The sequence below is a fragment of the Aulostomus chinensis genome, chromosome 1, assembly GCF_037954235.1.
Source record: "Aulostomus chinensis isolate RoL2024-O1b breed Wild chromosome 1, RoL_Achi_v1.0, whole genome shotgun sequence".
NCBI classification, from domain to species: Eukaryota; Metazoa; Chordata; class Actinopteri; order Syngnathiformes; family Aulostomidae; genus Aulostomus; species Aulostomus chinensis.
This window is the reverse complement of record NC_141320.1, coordinates 9,295,001-9,310,825: the sequence shown is the minus strand read 5'-3', so window position 1 is coordinate 9,310,825 and position 15,825 is coordinate 9,295,001. Positions and strand designations below refer to the sequence as shown.

At 48.2% G+C, this 15,825-nt stretch overlaps 1 protein-coding gene and 1 long non-coding RNA gene across 3 annotated transcripts in view; one reads left to right on the top strand and one right to left on the bottom strand.

Annotated features, from left to right (window-relative positions):
• Nucleotides 1-472: 472 nt before the first annotated feature.
• LOC147270260 (uncharacterized) lies at nt 473-4,918 on the bottom strand. The gene is made up of 3 exons (XR_015118867.1): nt 3,789-4,918; nt 3,179-3,668; nt 473-593 (listed from the first exon to the last, which is right to left on the bottom strand). It is a non-coding gene; the product is annotated as an uncharacterized LOC147270260 (long non-coding RNA).
• LOC147270259 (protein NLRC3-like) overlaps nt 3,765-15,825 on the top strand; it is a 15,653-nt gene continuing 3,592 nt past the window's right edge. For both annotated transcript variants that reach the window (XM_086218415.1, XM_086219156.1), the window contains exons 1-6: nt 3,765-3,830; nt 8,238-8,442; nt 8,583-8,693; nt 8,880-8,958; nt 9,060-9,255; nt 9,437-11,231. In XM_086218415.1, the coding sequence (XP_086074541.1) occupies nt 8,252-8,442; nt 8,583-8,693; nt 8,880-8,958; nt 9,060-9,255; nt 9,437-11,231 (2,372 nt within the window). In that variant the 5' untranslated portion in view covers nt 3,765-3,830; nt 8,238-8,251. The remainder of the gene's footprint in view (nt 3,831-8,237; nt 8,443-8,582; nt 8,694-8,879; nt 8,959-9,059; nt 9,256-9,436; nt 11,232-15,825) is intronic.

Below are 15,825 nucleotides of genomic sequence, written 5' to 3'. Positions count from 1 at the left end.
TGCTGTGTATGTACGCTAAACTTGAGCAGTCCGTTGACCCAATGGAGGCAAGATCCTACAGGAAGCCAGTGGAGAGAAGCTAAAGTGGGAGAGATGTGTTCTCTCTTCTTAACTCCTGTCAGAACCCTGGCTGCAGCGTTCTGGACCAGCTGGAGACTCTTTAGGGAGTATTTAGGACATCCTGACAGGAGAGAGTTGCAGTAGTCCAGCCGAGAAGTGATAAATGCATGGACCAGTTTTTCAGCATCACTCTGGGAAAGGATATTCCTAATCTTAGCGATACTGCAGGTGGAAGAAGGCGGTCCTAGTCACATGCTTTATGTGGGAGCTGAAGGAAAGGTCATGGTCAAAAATGACCCCAAGGTTCCTTGCAGTTGTACTCGGAGTTAGGGTGATGCCATCTAGAGTAGAGATCCGATTCAAGAGTGTGTCCCTGAGGTGTTTAGGTCCAAACACGATGACCTCAGTTTTATCTGAATTTAGCATTAAGAAGTTAGAAGACATCCAGGATTTAATGTCTTTCAGGCAGTCTTGCAGATGAGTAAGCTGGCTTGTGTCGTCTGGCTCCATCGACAAGTAAGGTTGTGTGTCATCTGCATAACAGTGAACAGAGGGCAGTAGAATATCAAATCGAGAGGTTTGGTCCATTGTATCACGATGACATCAAAGAGTAAATTCTGAAATCAAAGAGTAAAAAAATTCTGGGTTCAAAGAATTCTGAAGTCAAGTTTTGGAAGTCGATCATGAACATGAACCTCCAAGTCTGAAGTTTAAACTGGTAGCTGTGGTTTGACTGGTTTGTTGTTTAAGTTACCAGGTTTGTAAATACTTTCCCATTCAGGGCCTTGAATTTCAGGGGAGTCCTTCGACAAAGTCATGTCCAAATAAGGGCATTTCTGGCTCCTTGAAGCTGCCTTTGATGCTCAGCCACAGGTAAATCCCTCCTCCTGGTAACAGGACAAAATAAACATTGTCCCCATGGTACTGAATCAGGGAGATTTGAATGTGTGGGGTTTCTTTGTTCTTCATCTTCATGACTGAACAGAGAAGCTTTAGTTGATGGCAGTTTTCAAAGTGGAGCTGCTGCAAAAGGGGCTTTCCTCCATTGTCAGGGTCCTGCTTCTATTTGGGCGGTGAGGACTCTTTCTGAGCCGCTTCTTGAAGGGAAGTGAAACAATGTGTGAGTGAGTGACTGCTGGAGCAGAGAAACATCTGACAGAAACTCCTTCAAGAGGAAATCTGCTCTCACAGTCCTGGTGTCCTAGCAGCAGGGTTTGATTGACAGCTAGCCTGTCCTCTAATCTGAGCGGTGTCTTCTAGGTGATGTCCCTCCCTCCCTGACGGTGGTGCCCCCCTCCAGCCAGGAGCTGCAGCAGGGGAGGGTCACGCTGGTGTGTCTGGCCAACAAGGGCTTCCCTTCAGACTGGAGTCTGGCCTGGAAGGTGGACGGCAGCAGCGGCAGCGGCGGGGAGGAGAGCAGGAGCCCCGGGGTGCTGGAGAAGGACGGCCTCTACAGCTGGAGCAGCACCCTGAGGCTCCCCGCAGACCAGTGGAGGAAGGTGGGCTGGGTGAGCTGTGAGGCCACCCAGGGCTCCCAGACTCCAGTGTCAGAGGTGCTGAGGAGAGACCAGTGTTCCCAGTCCTGACCTGACTCACTGGGACTCTGAACTCTGCAACAGTTTTCCTCTGTAAACGTTGCCATCAGAATGTTTGCTGCTCCATTTTGATTGTTGCTCTCCAGCTTCAGCTCAATAAAAACCTCTTCATCACATCAGTCCCATGTGGAGCTGCGTTATTCCAACAACACTGAGCTCTCAGCTCATAGCAGTTCTACAATAAAGGTTCCAACACAACGTTCCATTGATCCATGAACAAAGCAGGCAGTGAGACCATGATGATGTCACATCTGTCCACTGTCCAGATGTCAGAGCTGAAAATGCTAAGATGCCATGTTCTCTTCAACAACAGTCCAGCAGAAAGCCACCATGAAGACCTGAGGAGAAGCAAGGCAGCTCACCACAGTCAGGAACTCCCAGTCACCTCAACAAGGTTTCTGTCCACTCACGTTCAACCAGACCAGCAGATCACCTGCATCCCCACTGCCTCACCACCAGAGGGAAGTAGAACATCAACCATAGAGGCTACCACTGAGGAATGAACACCACCACCAGCAGACGGCTCTCCCTCTCTGACAGCATTTAAAGGAGGTTTCCTGGAGTGACTGGTCTGATCAGTCACTCCAGCTTCCAGTAAACCATTCAGTTGAAAATACCAGCAAGTCCCATAAACCTCCTGAACATAGAGAGGGAAACATCCCTCAGAATAAGGACACACAATAAAAACCAAAGAAATGCTTGGGTCCAGTCCCCCCTGACTGAGGACACCTGAGCAGACCTGACTCAAGCTGACCAGGTTGTGTTTGTTCATGTTTAGTGTTGGTGAGTGTGTGTCCTTGTGTGTTTGTGAGTGTTCATATGTGTGGTGTGACTGAGCTTCATCCAGGAGTGTGGCTGAGAGGAGCAGAGAGAGCAGTGCTGTGTGACAGGAACTAAACTCCACGTTCCAGTACACAGAGCTTGATGGGCTCTGTTGGTCCTCTAGCAGTCAGACCTGGGTTCAACACTGCTGCAGTTCTACATCTGGACCACGTTTTGTTCAAGTCTAATTCATGTTTCCCCTTCACACAAAACTGGTCATGCATTTGTTTTAAATCAAAGAATTCTTGTACTTTATTCCATCAATGTGAACCCTTTGTTCATGGAAACTGTTTCATCTAGCAAATCTATAACCTGCACTTCTTCTGAAGATCTTGTGTCGCTCCATGTTGGAGTTCCAAAGTTGGAGGTAAGAGTGAGGGTGTGAGAGGAGGGCTGGACGGGTGAGGAGGGAGAGGTTGAAGTGGATAAAAGGCCAGGCTGCAGCACAGATAGAGGAGTTGTTGTTGCCCAGTTCTGATGGAGGAGTCAGAGTGAAAGGAGGGAAAGGAACATGAACGAGTGAAAGGAGAGGTGTGTATGACTGAAGGGGAAACGCCTCCTGGCTCCTCCAGCTGTGATTGGTGGGAATGGTCAGTGGGCGTGACTAAGGTGTGTGTGGGTATTGTAGTACAGTTGACTCATAGCTGGGCAACCGGCCCAGAAGATACACAGAAAGTTAAAAATAGTCCCCCCGTGCTCACCTGGACTCCTGCACAGAGGTTCATGTTTTTCCTCTTGTCTTTTATTCCAAGTGCCAATAGAAGAACAGGTTAAAGGTGCAACTTGTAAAATGAGTATCGTATCAACCGTCCTAATCGGGGTGAAGAACCCAGAGCTTTTAAAACAAAGGTTAGAAATTTCTGAAAAGTGGGAGAAGCGAACCAAAGGGACGACCCCAGCATGGCCCAAGGGTGGCACCTCTGATGTGTAAAGACTTCAGTCAGATAACAACATGAATAATATTGATGGCAGTTCAGGTCTGAATGGGGGAGCAGGAGGAAAACTGGGAGATGATGATGAGACCCTGGACAGAGACAAGCTGCAACTGTTCAAAGACGTCTCTCAGTGAATCCTGGAAGAACTTGATGTGACCTCATGAAGGTCTGGAAGTGTTGAAGCAGGGACAGGAACTCAACTGCTGCTGCTGGGATCCATCTGATCTGGAGCCATCATAGAGGCAGGCAGCACCATCTAGTGGAGAGATGGGACAACTGCATGTAACTGGTTTCTGCCTGTGGCCTGACTGGTTTTCAGGTTGTTCTCGTTGACTTGTTATGAGGAAGCGACGCCAGATCAAATGCACATAAACACCTGGCCTGAGGAGGGAGAAGGAGCAGCGTCTCTCTGATCCAGGTATGAAGGCCATGATTAATGGACATGTCTGTCCATGTCGGTCACCTGTTTGTCTTGAACCGCTAACTGAATTAAAGGAGGGGGAAGAAGGAGGGAAGAAAAGAACCATTGAACGAGTGTGCAGGTTGAGTTCAGCAGGTGAGAACCCCCCAGACCAACAGGATCCCTCTGACTGAGTCGGCTCCCTGCTTGAGTGTCCAGCTGAACCGTCTCCATCAGGAGGTGTGAAGGTGGGATTCTAGCTGGTTCACAACGAGCGTCAGTGGGAACGTTCACAGCAAACCAGCAGCGCTTGATTTCTCATGTTGCGTCATCAGGGAAGAATGCAGGGAGAGTATGAACGGGTCCAACCGGATCTTAACATGCCAGACTTCACACTGGAGTTGAGGGACAGCCGCTGTGTCTCATCCAGACATGAAAGAGGGTCCTGACCACAGCATCATTCAGTGTTGCTGTTTGAGGTCCTGGAGGCGGAGCAGCTGCTAGAAAAGCCTGAGTTTATGATTCTGAGCTGTTGGAGGAGTGAAGCTGAGACTCAAACCTGGAATCTGATCCGAACCATCAGAGTTTCCTGATGCTTGGATCAACATTCCGAGTAGGAATGTTGGACTGAGATCTTTCCAAAGTCAGAGCTGCTGGTTCCTTCACCTGCACTCGCTGCTTCATAGAGATTCTGTTCTCCATCAGAAGGTGATGACACCAACAGTCTGATAGTCAGGTTGTCATGGTGATACGTTTGTGACTCTGGTCCCAGGTTGGGACCAGAGTCACAAACTGTTCTGTGAAACACAGCAACAATGAAGACACAGCAGCCCGTTCATCGTCCAGATCATGGACATAGTAAAGAGTAGACTCCGCATCCGCCGCTACCACGAATGGGCGCTGTCGAGAAATGCCGCCGCCAACTTGGTCCGGTCGCCCGCCTCACTCTGCACCGCTGTTTAACCGGCGCAATGAAGTCTCAGCGCATTAAATGAATCATAGTTCGCTCAATACGACGCTATTTTTTCCTCTACAAAAGTCATTCAAAGATTCATGATGGAGGCCATAACTTTTTGGCGTTTTCAAACACTCATAATGAATCAAATAATATTTTAGAAGATGCCGGCAGTGGCTGTAGATGCCATAGTAACATAATTAATCAAGGATAACTAGGTTAGAGCTGGTTCCTGCTACGTCTCAGTGATTATTAAAAACTGGCCATTTTAATTGGCTAATTTAATATATATTTATTTGATTTTGTTTAATTTTATAGATCTGTATACACACACTAATAATGTCATATAGAAGCAGACTGTCTACTTTAATAATTGGAAAATTGAAGAAATACCCACAAATATAGAGCCTACATATCCAAAAATTGCACAATTTCAAGTTAAACCTAAGAACATCCATCCATCATCATCTGCTGCTTATTCCTACACATTAAGGGTCGCGGGGGGGCTGGAGCCTATCCCATCACCTATGGGCAAGAGGCGGTGTTCACCCTGGACAGGTCACCAGTCCATCACAGGGCCAACATACAGAGACGAACAACCATTCACACTCACACCTACGGTCAATTTAGAGTATCAATCAGCCTCGTCCCCTCTTGATGTCTTTGGACTGTGGGAGGAAGCTGGAGTACCAGAGAGAACCCACACAGGAACAGGGAGAACATGGAGACTCACACAGAAAGATCCTATGCTGGAGCCGGGACTCCAACCCGGAACCTTCTTGCTGTGAGGCCACAGTGCTGACCACTGCACCACCGTGCAGACCCCCAAGAACATATGAGATAATATTCAATTTGTAGTCATAGTACAATGAATACTATTAGTATTAATAGTATACTATAAATAGTACCATAAACTGAGCAAACACGTACTGTAATGCTTAAAGTAGTATTTTTGTGGCTGCCGGGTCATCCTGAGGAGTCTCAGATCTGCTGGAGGCAAGACAGAAAGACAGGGATGGATGGATAAGATGGATAGATACAAAAAAATCTTTAAAAAAAAGAGTTCACTTTCCTACTTTCTATTTTATTCCTTCAAGTTTCTTCTCTCCCAAACAAAGTTTTCCAATCGAATGCTAATCTGTTGCTAACACCAAAGTTGCTATAATTGTGAATAAGTCAGCTGTCTTCAAGTGACTCTACCATCAGGTAGAATGTTGAGGAAACGTTTAATCCTACTTGTGATAAGTTAACCCTTGAGCCCTGCTCGCTACCGTCCGCACACTGGCACAGGAATACGGCGCACAGTGCTCCGGCATCGCTGAATCACCATACGAATGACTGGAGCGTATGGGAGCTTGACCGGACCAAGATGGCGGCCGTATTTCTCGCTGCGCAGCAGTCCGAGCGGTGTCTACTCTTTATTGTGTCCATGGTCCAGATCGTGTCTGAGGCATACCACCCAGGCGCACCTGCTCCTGTGACGAAGGTTCCACCCTGATGCGGCACATTTTCACCATGTTTCAATGTCGAAACTGACATAAAATTTAACATGACAGCGATGTCGTTCAATTCTATTAAGGTGGTATTAAACCCTGGCAACAAAGAAATTTTTTTTTTTAATTAAATGAATATCTAAACAGGCTGCACGGTGGTGCAGTGGTCAGCACTGTGGCCTCACAGCAAGAAGGTTCCGGGTTCGAGTCCTGGCTCCAGCACAGGATCTTTCTGTGTGGAGTCTCCATGTTCTCCCTGTTCCTGTCTGGTCCCTTCTGTATATAGCTGCTTTATTACATTTGTGTATCACAACTGGGGAAATAAATATTGTTACAACTTATGCAACTCTGTCGTGTTTTGCCATCAGTGGTTTAATGTCTGGATCCCACCACTGCCACCAAATGTCACACCCCGGACACAGGTATGGGTAGTGTGAGACCCAGACATTAAACCACTGATGGCAAAACACGACAGAGTTGCATAAGTTGTAACAATATTTATGTCCCCAGTTGTGATACACAAATGTAATAAAGCAGCTATATACAGAAGGGACCAGAGGTCTGTAATAAAAATAATCAAAACTAAATAACAAGCTCAAAACCAAAGCATAATAACTCAGATACAAATCAAAATATTTAACAATGATCAAATGCATACATTTGATGTTTTAGCAGTATACTTTCAAGAATAAATCAAATATGCATATTCTGTGTTTTAGCAGTCACAATACTTTCAACAAGAATAAGTCAATGCGCATATCAACCATGGCTTACTCTTAGCTTAATCAATAGAAAGAACATCATAACTTGGAAACAATAGAACTTTTAAGAAACAATATTCACCTCTGGACCTCAGCAATGAGCACCTCACCCCAGCAGAGTTAACAGCAGACTGCCTTGTAAGCCCACTCTCACCCCTTATATACTCTCATGGCCCCTCCCACCAGACAGACCAAAGACCAGTTAAGGGGAGTTGCATTGTTTTCCCAAATTGTTCTGTGTACCTTAACATACAGCAAAGAAACACCATGTCCTTCAGTGACCATATATATCTGCTACTTTGCAATAAACAAATGTCCAGTGTCCTTCATTGACCAAACCCATTCACATGTCCATGTACTGTTCGAGTTCCCCTGTCTCCGGACAGGGAATGGTTCGCCCCAATTTGGGCGTAGCCTTCGACGCCTACTTAAAGGCTCCAGCCCCACCCTGACTCTTTTAGGATCCAGTTCAGAGCCCTGGTGAGGGAGAAGGTTGTAATTTGTTTGATGCATGGTTTTGTGAATAAATGTCCTTTAATGTTGCTGGTTGTTTCCGGGTTTGTCCATGTTATCCCACCAAACAATTGTGCACTTATTGAGGTGGGTTAGGGACAAACAGTGACAGTGGGGTCTAGACTGTCACAGGTTCTCTCTGGTACTCCAGCTTCCTCCACAGTCCAAAGACATCAAGAGGGGACGAGGCTGATTGATACTCTAAATTGACTGTAGGTGTGACTGTGAGTGAGAATGGTTGTTTGTCTCTGTATGTTGGTCCTGCGATGGACTGGCGACCTGTCCAGGGTGAACCCCGCCTCTCACCTGTAGATGCTGGGATAGGCTCCACCCTCCCACCCCGCGACCCTGACTAGTAAGGAATAAGCGGCAGACGACGATGGAATATCTCAACACAAAAATGGTCGCACTATTTTTGGGCATGTCACACGTTCATTTGTCAGACTTTGATGTTGGATCTGATAGCAGCTCTTTCAGTTCAGAGCAGCTCAACCAGACAAAGTTCAACTGTCCTCCTGGAGTCCAAAGGTTCAGGTCTTCTTGCTGCTATCAGATGACTTCCGTCCTCCAGACAGAGAAGAATGAATGTCTCTCCACCATGTTTCTGAAGAGGAGAAGGATTTGAACTTGGAGGAGTCACAAGTTTGGGTCCTGAGATGTGAAGCTTGTTGATAAATGAAGGTGTTGTTGTGTTTGTGTGAAGGTCTGAACTCTGATATGAATCAGAGTGAGGACCTAGAGGAGGGAGCCCCTCCCCAGAAAACCAGGCTGGACTCTACTGGTCCTGGAGCTGGAGCTGGAGCTGGACCTGGAGCTGGACCTGGACCCAGGTGTGTGTCCTTCAGAAGCAACGCCTGTATGGATCAGCCGATTTCTTTCAAAGATGGTCAACAGTCTTCTGGTCAGAGGTGAGCTCTGAGGACTGAAACTCATTTTTCTCAGGCATTTTTTTTATCGTCATCATTAAAACGTTTGACCTTCAACATTTTCCTGTTTTCCTGGATGATTTTTCCTGATCGTCAGCATTGATCAGTGTTGTTTCCATCAGGTTCTCTCAGAGGACACCAGACCCCCCCGAACCCAGCTGTGTGTCCATGAAGAGTGATTGGTCTATGGGTCTTCCTCTCAAGTTCAAAGGTGGACTGGAGTCTGATCCCAGGTGAGAATGTAAACTGTCTGTTCTGATACGATCTCTTCCACTCAAGAGCAGGGGGCTATGGGCAGGTCTGGGACCAGCCACAGACCCCCCCCCCCCCCCATCTCTGCTGGGTCCAGGTCCCTGCTACCATGAAGGTCCCTGGTGTTCCTTTACTATTGGTTCTTTGACTTCATCTTGTCTCCACAGACTTGATCAGCAGAACTCAGATGGTCTCGGTGGTGAGTCCATCCAGCAACACCCAGCACACCTGGACTCCATCTTTATGGTCTGTGAGGGTTCAGTCACTCACTGGAGACCAGCAGGTTTTCAGTCACATGACCTGTTTTTGCCTCCACTCGTTTCACTCTGACATTTATTCTGTTCCAGCTGCTGGAGGAGAAGATTGTTGACTTTGTGAAGAAGGAGCTGAAGAGATTCCGGAGGGTTCTGAGTCCAGATGAACCAGAGGAGTGGTTGGATGATGAGGAGGAGCAGAGGAGGAGCAGAGAGGCGTTCATGAAGATCACACTGGACTTCCTCAAGAGAATGAATCAGGAGCAGCTGGCTGACCGTCTGCTCAGCAGTAAGATGATTTGAACAGCTTTAAAGCTGGAGTGCATCATGTTTTGATCCAAGTGAAGGTTCCTCACATTCAAGCCCTCGTCAAACCAGTTCCAGCTTCCTTCCTGCAGCACCCAGATATATCAGGACCAGGACGAGTCCCAGTGTTCACCCTTGACTCCATTTGTTCTTTGTTCATTCAGGAACTTCTGCAGCCTGCCAAAGTCAACTGAAGTCCAACCTGCAGAAGAAGTTTGAGTGTGTATTTGAGGGGGTCGCTAAAGCAGGAAACCCAAGCCTTCTGAATCAGATCTACACAGAGCTCCACATCACCGAGGGAGGGGCTGCAGAGGTCAATGAGGAACACGAGGTCAGACAGATTGAGGCAGCATCCAGGAAACCAGCCGCACCAGAAACAACCATCAGACTAGAAGACCTCTTTAGAGCCTCAGCTGGAAGAGAGACAGCAGTCAGGACCGTGCTGACAAAGGGAGTGGCTGGCATCGGGAAGACGGTCCTAACACACAAGTTGACACTGGACTGGGCTGAAGGCAGAACCAACCAGCACATAGACTTCATGTTCCCGTTCACCTTCAGAGAGCTGAATGTGCTGAAGCAGAGGAACTTCAGCTTGGTGGAACTTGTTCATCTCTTCTTCTCTGAAATCAAAGAAGCAGGAATCAGCAGGTTGGAAGAGTTCCAGGTTGCGTTGATCTTTGACGGTCTGGACGAGTGTCGACTCCCTCTGGACTTCCACAACAACCGGACCGTGACCGATGCTACAGAGTCCACCTCAGTGGACGAGCTGCTGACAAACCTCATCAGAGGGACACTGCTTCCCTCCGCTCACCTCTTGATGACCACACGACCTGCAGCAGCCAATCAGATCCCTGCTGAGTGTGTTGACATGGTGACGGAGGTGAGAGGGTTCACTGACCCCCAGAAGGAGGAGTACTTCAGGAAGAGATTCAGAGATGAGGAACAGGCCGAGACCATGGTCTCCCACATCAAGAGGTCCCGAAGCCTCCACATCATGTGTCACATCCCCGTCTTCTGCTGGATCACTGCGACCGTCCTGGAGGACCTGTTGACCACCAGAGAGAGAGGAGAACTGCCAAAGACCCTGACTGAGATGTACATTCACTTCCTGGTGGTTCAGGCCAAAGTCAAGAAGGTCAAGTATGATGGAGGAGCTGAGACGGATCCACACTGGACTCCAGAGAGCAGGAGGATGATGAAGGCTCTGGGAAAACTGGCTTTTGATCAGCTGCAGAGAGGCAACCTGATCTTCTATGAATGTGACCTGACAGAGTGTGGCATCGACATCAGAGCAGCCTCTGTGTACTCAGGAGTGTTCACTCAGATCTTCAGAGAGGAGAGAGGACTGTACCAGGACCGGGTGTTCTGCTTCGTTCATCTGAGTGTTCAGGAGTTTCTGGCTGCTCTTCATGTCCATCTGACCTTCATCAACTCTGGAGTCCATCTGCTGACAGAGAAACAAACATCCCGGAGGTCACGAGTCTTCAGAGGTGAACCTGAACTAAAACACCTGCACCAGAGAGCTGTGGACCAGGCCTTGAAGAGTCCCAATGGACACCTGGACTTGTTCCTCCGCTTCCTCCTGGGTCTCTCACTGCAGACCAATCAGACTCTCCTGCAAGGTTTGGTGTCACAGACAGAAAGAAGCTCAGAGACCAAACAGGAAATAGTTGAGTTCATCAAGACGAAGATGAATGAGGATCTGTCTCCAGAGAGAAGCATCAACCTGATCCACTGTCTGAATGAACTGAACGAAGATTCTCTGGTGGAGGAGATCCAGCGTCTGCTGGGATCAGGACGTCTGTCCTCAGCTAAACTGTCTCCAGCTCAGTGGTCGGCTCTGGTCTTCATCTTACTGTCCTCAGAAGATCTGGACGTGTTTGACCTGAGCAAATATTCAGCTTCAGAGGAGGCTCTTCTGAGGCTGCTGCCAGTGGTCAAAGCTTCAACTGCAGCTCGGTAGGTGGATGAAGTCCTGGATGTGTGATGAGACTTTTACCAGTTGAACTTCATATGTGAGGAACACCTCTGGTTCTCATCCTCCACCCTCTCATGGTCTGAGTCTCTGTAGGAAGTTGGAGCAGGATAGAACAGGAAAGAACAGAGACCAGAATGTGGTGGAACAGGGAGGACATTTGGCCGATGTCCCGTCCAAAGAGTTTGGTCAGAATGATGAGAGCAGAACATCCTGAGCTGGACTACTAGATATTTCTTCTAGTTTAACAAGCTCTCCTCCACATGAAGGGAAGGCATTCATGAGGGCTGAAGTTCAATCATGATGTCCATGTTCTGTTTCTCCAACAACTGATCAGAAGAGTCTTTTTGTTCTGATCTCATCAGATGTCTGTGTAGGTTCTCATTCATCCAGGTCATCGTAGATCGAAGCGAAGTAAAATCTGGTCAACTGGAAGTAAGTTTATCTTGAAGACGTTTCACCTCTCATCCGAGAGGCTTCTTCAGTTCTAGTGAAGAGTGTGGAAACTCCAGCTTATAACCCTATGTGGGAGTGGTCAGTGCTATTGTGGTGGAAACGACCCTCCCGAGACTCACCTGGCCTCCCCAAACGACAGTCGTGGTGCAGTGTCAGGGAGTTTCAGGGGTGGTCGTTAGGGAGTTTCACCGACCACTCAGATGCTAATGGGCTGTGCTGGCAGCAGTCGTTCCACATGGGTCTTTCAGCTGAGCTCTTTGGGGAAGGTTTGAAAGGACTTGGTTGTAAATAGGTGAAAGGAAATGTCGCAGTCCACCTCCTCTGTTCAAAGATGGTTTCTCTATCTTGACGTGGATGGCTTCTTTAACTCATCTTTCAAACCATCTGTCCTCTCTGTCGAGGATTTGGACATGGTCGTCCTGGAAGGAGTGGCTTTCCTCCTTGAGGTGGAGGAAAACCGCTGAGTCCTGTCCTCCAGAGTTGGCTCTTCTATGTTGGGCCATGCGCTTGTTGAGGGGCTGTTTGGTTTCCCCTATGTAGAGATCCGTACAGTGAGGTCTGCACGGATCTGCCTGCAGAGGAGGTGGACTGCGACATTTCCTTTCACCTATTTACAACCAAGTCCTTTCAAAGCTTCCCCAAAGAGCTCAGCTGAAAGACCCATGTGGAACGGCTGCTGCCAGCACAGTCCATTAGCATCTGAGTGGTCGGTGAAACTCCCTAACGACCACCCCTGAAACTCCCTGACACCTCACAACGACTGTCGTTTGGGGAGGCCAGGTGAGTCTCGGGAGGGTCGTTTCCACCACAATAGCACTGACCACTCCCACATAGGTTTATAAGCTGGAAATTCCACACTCTTCACTAGAACTGAAGAAGCCTCTTGGATGAGAGGTGAAACGTCTTCAAGATAAACCTACGTCCAGTTGACCAGATTTTACTTCGCTTCGATCTCATCAGATGTTCTTCTGGTTTTACTTTGTTCTTCTCCTCCTTTTCCTCTGGTGGATGCTTGATAAATTCCCTCCAGAGCCTATTTTTCTTCTTAAAGTCTTTCTCCAAACCCTTTGTTCACCTTGGTTCCCTCCTCTTTAGGAACTTGTCTCAACTCCTTCAACAGACAACGTCGGTCAAAAAGAGTCCAAAATGGCTGTCAAACCTCATCCTAGGATTCCCTGCTGTCCTCTCCAGAAACTTCCTGTCAATCAGGACTCTCAGGTTCTGCTCTGAGCCTTCATTGCCTCTGGTGATTTGTTCCCTCCAAACTGTTCCTCTGTCTGTTTGTTCTGAGTTTGAAGTTCTTCTTCATCTCTGCCACTGTAAACAGGCAAATGGTGGCTCCCACCAGCCACTAACAGTTGACTTTCCTCTGTCCATCAATCACATTGATAGAAAGATTGTCCATCAGTGCTGCTCTGTTCTCTCAGGTTCTCTTAGGTTCTACAACGACTGGATAGAAACTCCACTCAACATGAAGGAACAAATTCTGCAGTTTTGAATGATCAACAGATTTCACCAAATCCAACAAACCAAACTCTCACTTTATCCTGATGCTCTTCACGTCATCCTGGAAGTGGATGAAACTGATCGACGCGTGACCCGGCGCTCTAGAAACACAACTAACTAATATGGTTCTGCATCTGTCAGCCTCAATTTCAGAGGTCACACATCCATCAGCTTCTCAGTAACCATGGTGATCTGATCAAGAACCTGGCATTGAAGAGCAACAGCCCCCTCTCTCTCTGACCCTGGTTGGACTAAACCTTTCAGAGCCTCTCCTCCATGCTGCAGCTCATTATCATTCAGCCAAGGCTCCAAAGTTGCTGCTCACTAAATCTCTGCTGAAACTGATGACGCTCTCTTTGATTGAGGAGAAGTTGCTGCAGAGCCTCCTGCTGGTGAAGTGAAGGACTGAAAACTGCTCCATTTGACTCCAGAACTGAACTCCTCTTCAGAATAACAGTCACAGTTCAAGCTGATGTTCTGGTGGAAGTGGATCTCTGATCAGTGACATTTTCTAACTCCTAAATTGTTGGATCTTGACAGCAGAAGACTTCCAAAGTGTGGATTCACTCATTTTCTTCCAGTTTTCCCAGATTTATCTCTCCCAAACTGAAGTTGCTGATATTTCACAGCACAACTCCATTGACAGTGGGACATCTCCTCACCCCTCCTCCTCTCCTCCTCAACATTCAACATTGTCATGAATGTTGATCAAGATCTTCCAGGTCTCTGACCACTGTCACTTTTACCTGCTCAGGTGAGCGTTCAGTCTGATCAGGACTCTCCAGCTCCTCTCCACCAGTCCTGAATTCTCTTCCTCTTTGTCAGGATTCTGTCTCAGTCTCAGTTTGTCTTTGTGAGAGGCTCTTCTGCATGGACACCTGGACTCTTTGCTCCTCAGCTTCATGTTTTCTGCTCACAAATGGAGCGATGATGCTGAGCCTGTTGTTGTGTCTCTGGTTTGGTGGACGAGCAGCGATCTGGTCCCTGTTCATAGGAACCTCTCTGTTGTTGAAGAACTCCCTGACTCGCTGCTCAAGTGACTGCAGTTCACCTCTGGGTGCGTCCTCACCCTGCTGGTCAGCAGCTGTGAGGCAGCAGAGGTGCGGTGGCTGGTCTCAGGTCCAGACATCACCAAGTCCTCGTCCTTGTTTGTTGCTCCAAATCTTCCCCTCTCTTTTCAGTCTCTTCTCTTCTCTGGTCTTCTTCTTTGATGGCAGCCTTCAGGTGCTGCTCTTCATCAGTCTAATCTAGTTGGTCCCTCTGTTGCTGGCAACCTGACGTCGATCCTCTGACTTGAAGTTCAGAGACTTTTGAACTTCCTCCTCGTCTTCTGCTGGTTTATTAGCAATGTTTTCTTTGGTTCATTATGAATGGACTTGGAAAGAAAAAAGAAAACAACTTTCCTGAGAGACTCCAGCTCATCCAATATGGCCGCTGTGACATCACATTGTAGCACACGTCATCAAAAGAGACCAAAAATAGTAGAAATCAATCAGACAAGTTTTTTTTTTTTACCCTGTCCTGTTCAGCAGCAGCATCCATGTTCCTGGTGCTTTGTTGGACTGAAGCAGTTCTACTCTGCTAAGGAGGAACCTGATAAACTCCTCCTATCACCTTCTGTGTTGAACTTCATTAGGAATGGTGTTGGTTCATTGATGAAGCTACCAGACTGAGACTCAGGAGAGGACAGGAAGAGAGACCAAGGACAGGACAGGGAGGACAAGGGGGGGGGGGACAACCCCAGCCCAACCACCATGCTGGGAAGAGGACCAGCCCCCCCCACAAAGAGCCCCGGGCAGGCCCCCAGGCCTGCAATCGTGCAGTTAGCAAAGGAGGCAGCACTGGACCCACTCCCTGCCCCAGCTGCCCCCCCATCCCAACATGGGTACAGGGTGCGTGTTGTGCATAGGAATGTAGATGTGATGATGTGGATGACTAGAATGTAGTTAAAATTGGCGGAGGCACCCAGGGCATGGGAGCCCCGCCGGTTGCAGACGGCAGAGTCTCCCAGTACATCCTCATGCACTCCCCCAAGCCCTAAATGTCTACGATGTGATTAAAATTGGGGGGTCCAGCCCCTCAAGGCCTAGTGATACATAAGATGTGATGTGATGGGACAGAGAGGCGATGAGAGGGGCTGAGGAATGGGCCAGACCTGCAGGGGGCCAACTTCCAGACTGGTCCCGCTGGACACCCCGTCACCACTGCAACCAGCCGACAGGGAGTCTAGCCTACCTGGTCCAGGGGTCTGATTGGAGCACCAAGGGGCACTGTCCAGAGATCTGGGCAGAGGGTCCACCACCGCGCAGTGCGAGGGCAGACTCCAGCTCATCCAATATGGCTGCTGTGACATCACATTGTAGCACACGTCACGCCAGTTGAGTCTTCCTGTTCTTATAAAGCTGGAAACTCCCTCAGAATCAGACCAGTGGGTTCAAACTAGTTCACATTGTTAAAGTGATGCTTCACCTAAAAAGTGGATTCTGCTGGTCAAGAACTCACCAACAGGAGTCGTGAGCTCTCAGAGAGGTTCTCCTCCTGCATGACTTGTGTGGGACTGCAGAATGCAGGAGGATCCGGTCACGTCTCTTTAGCTTGAAGCTACTTTACTTTATT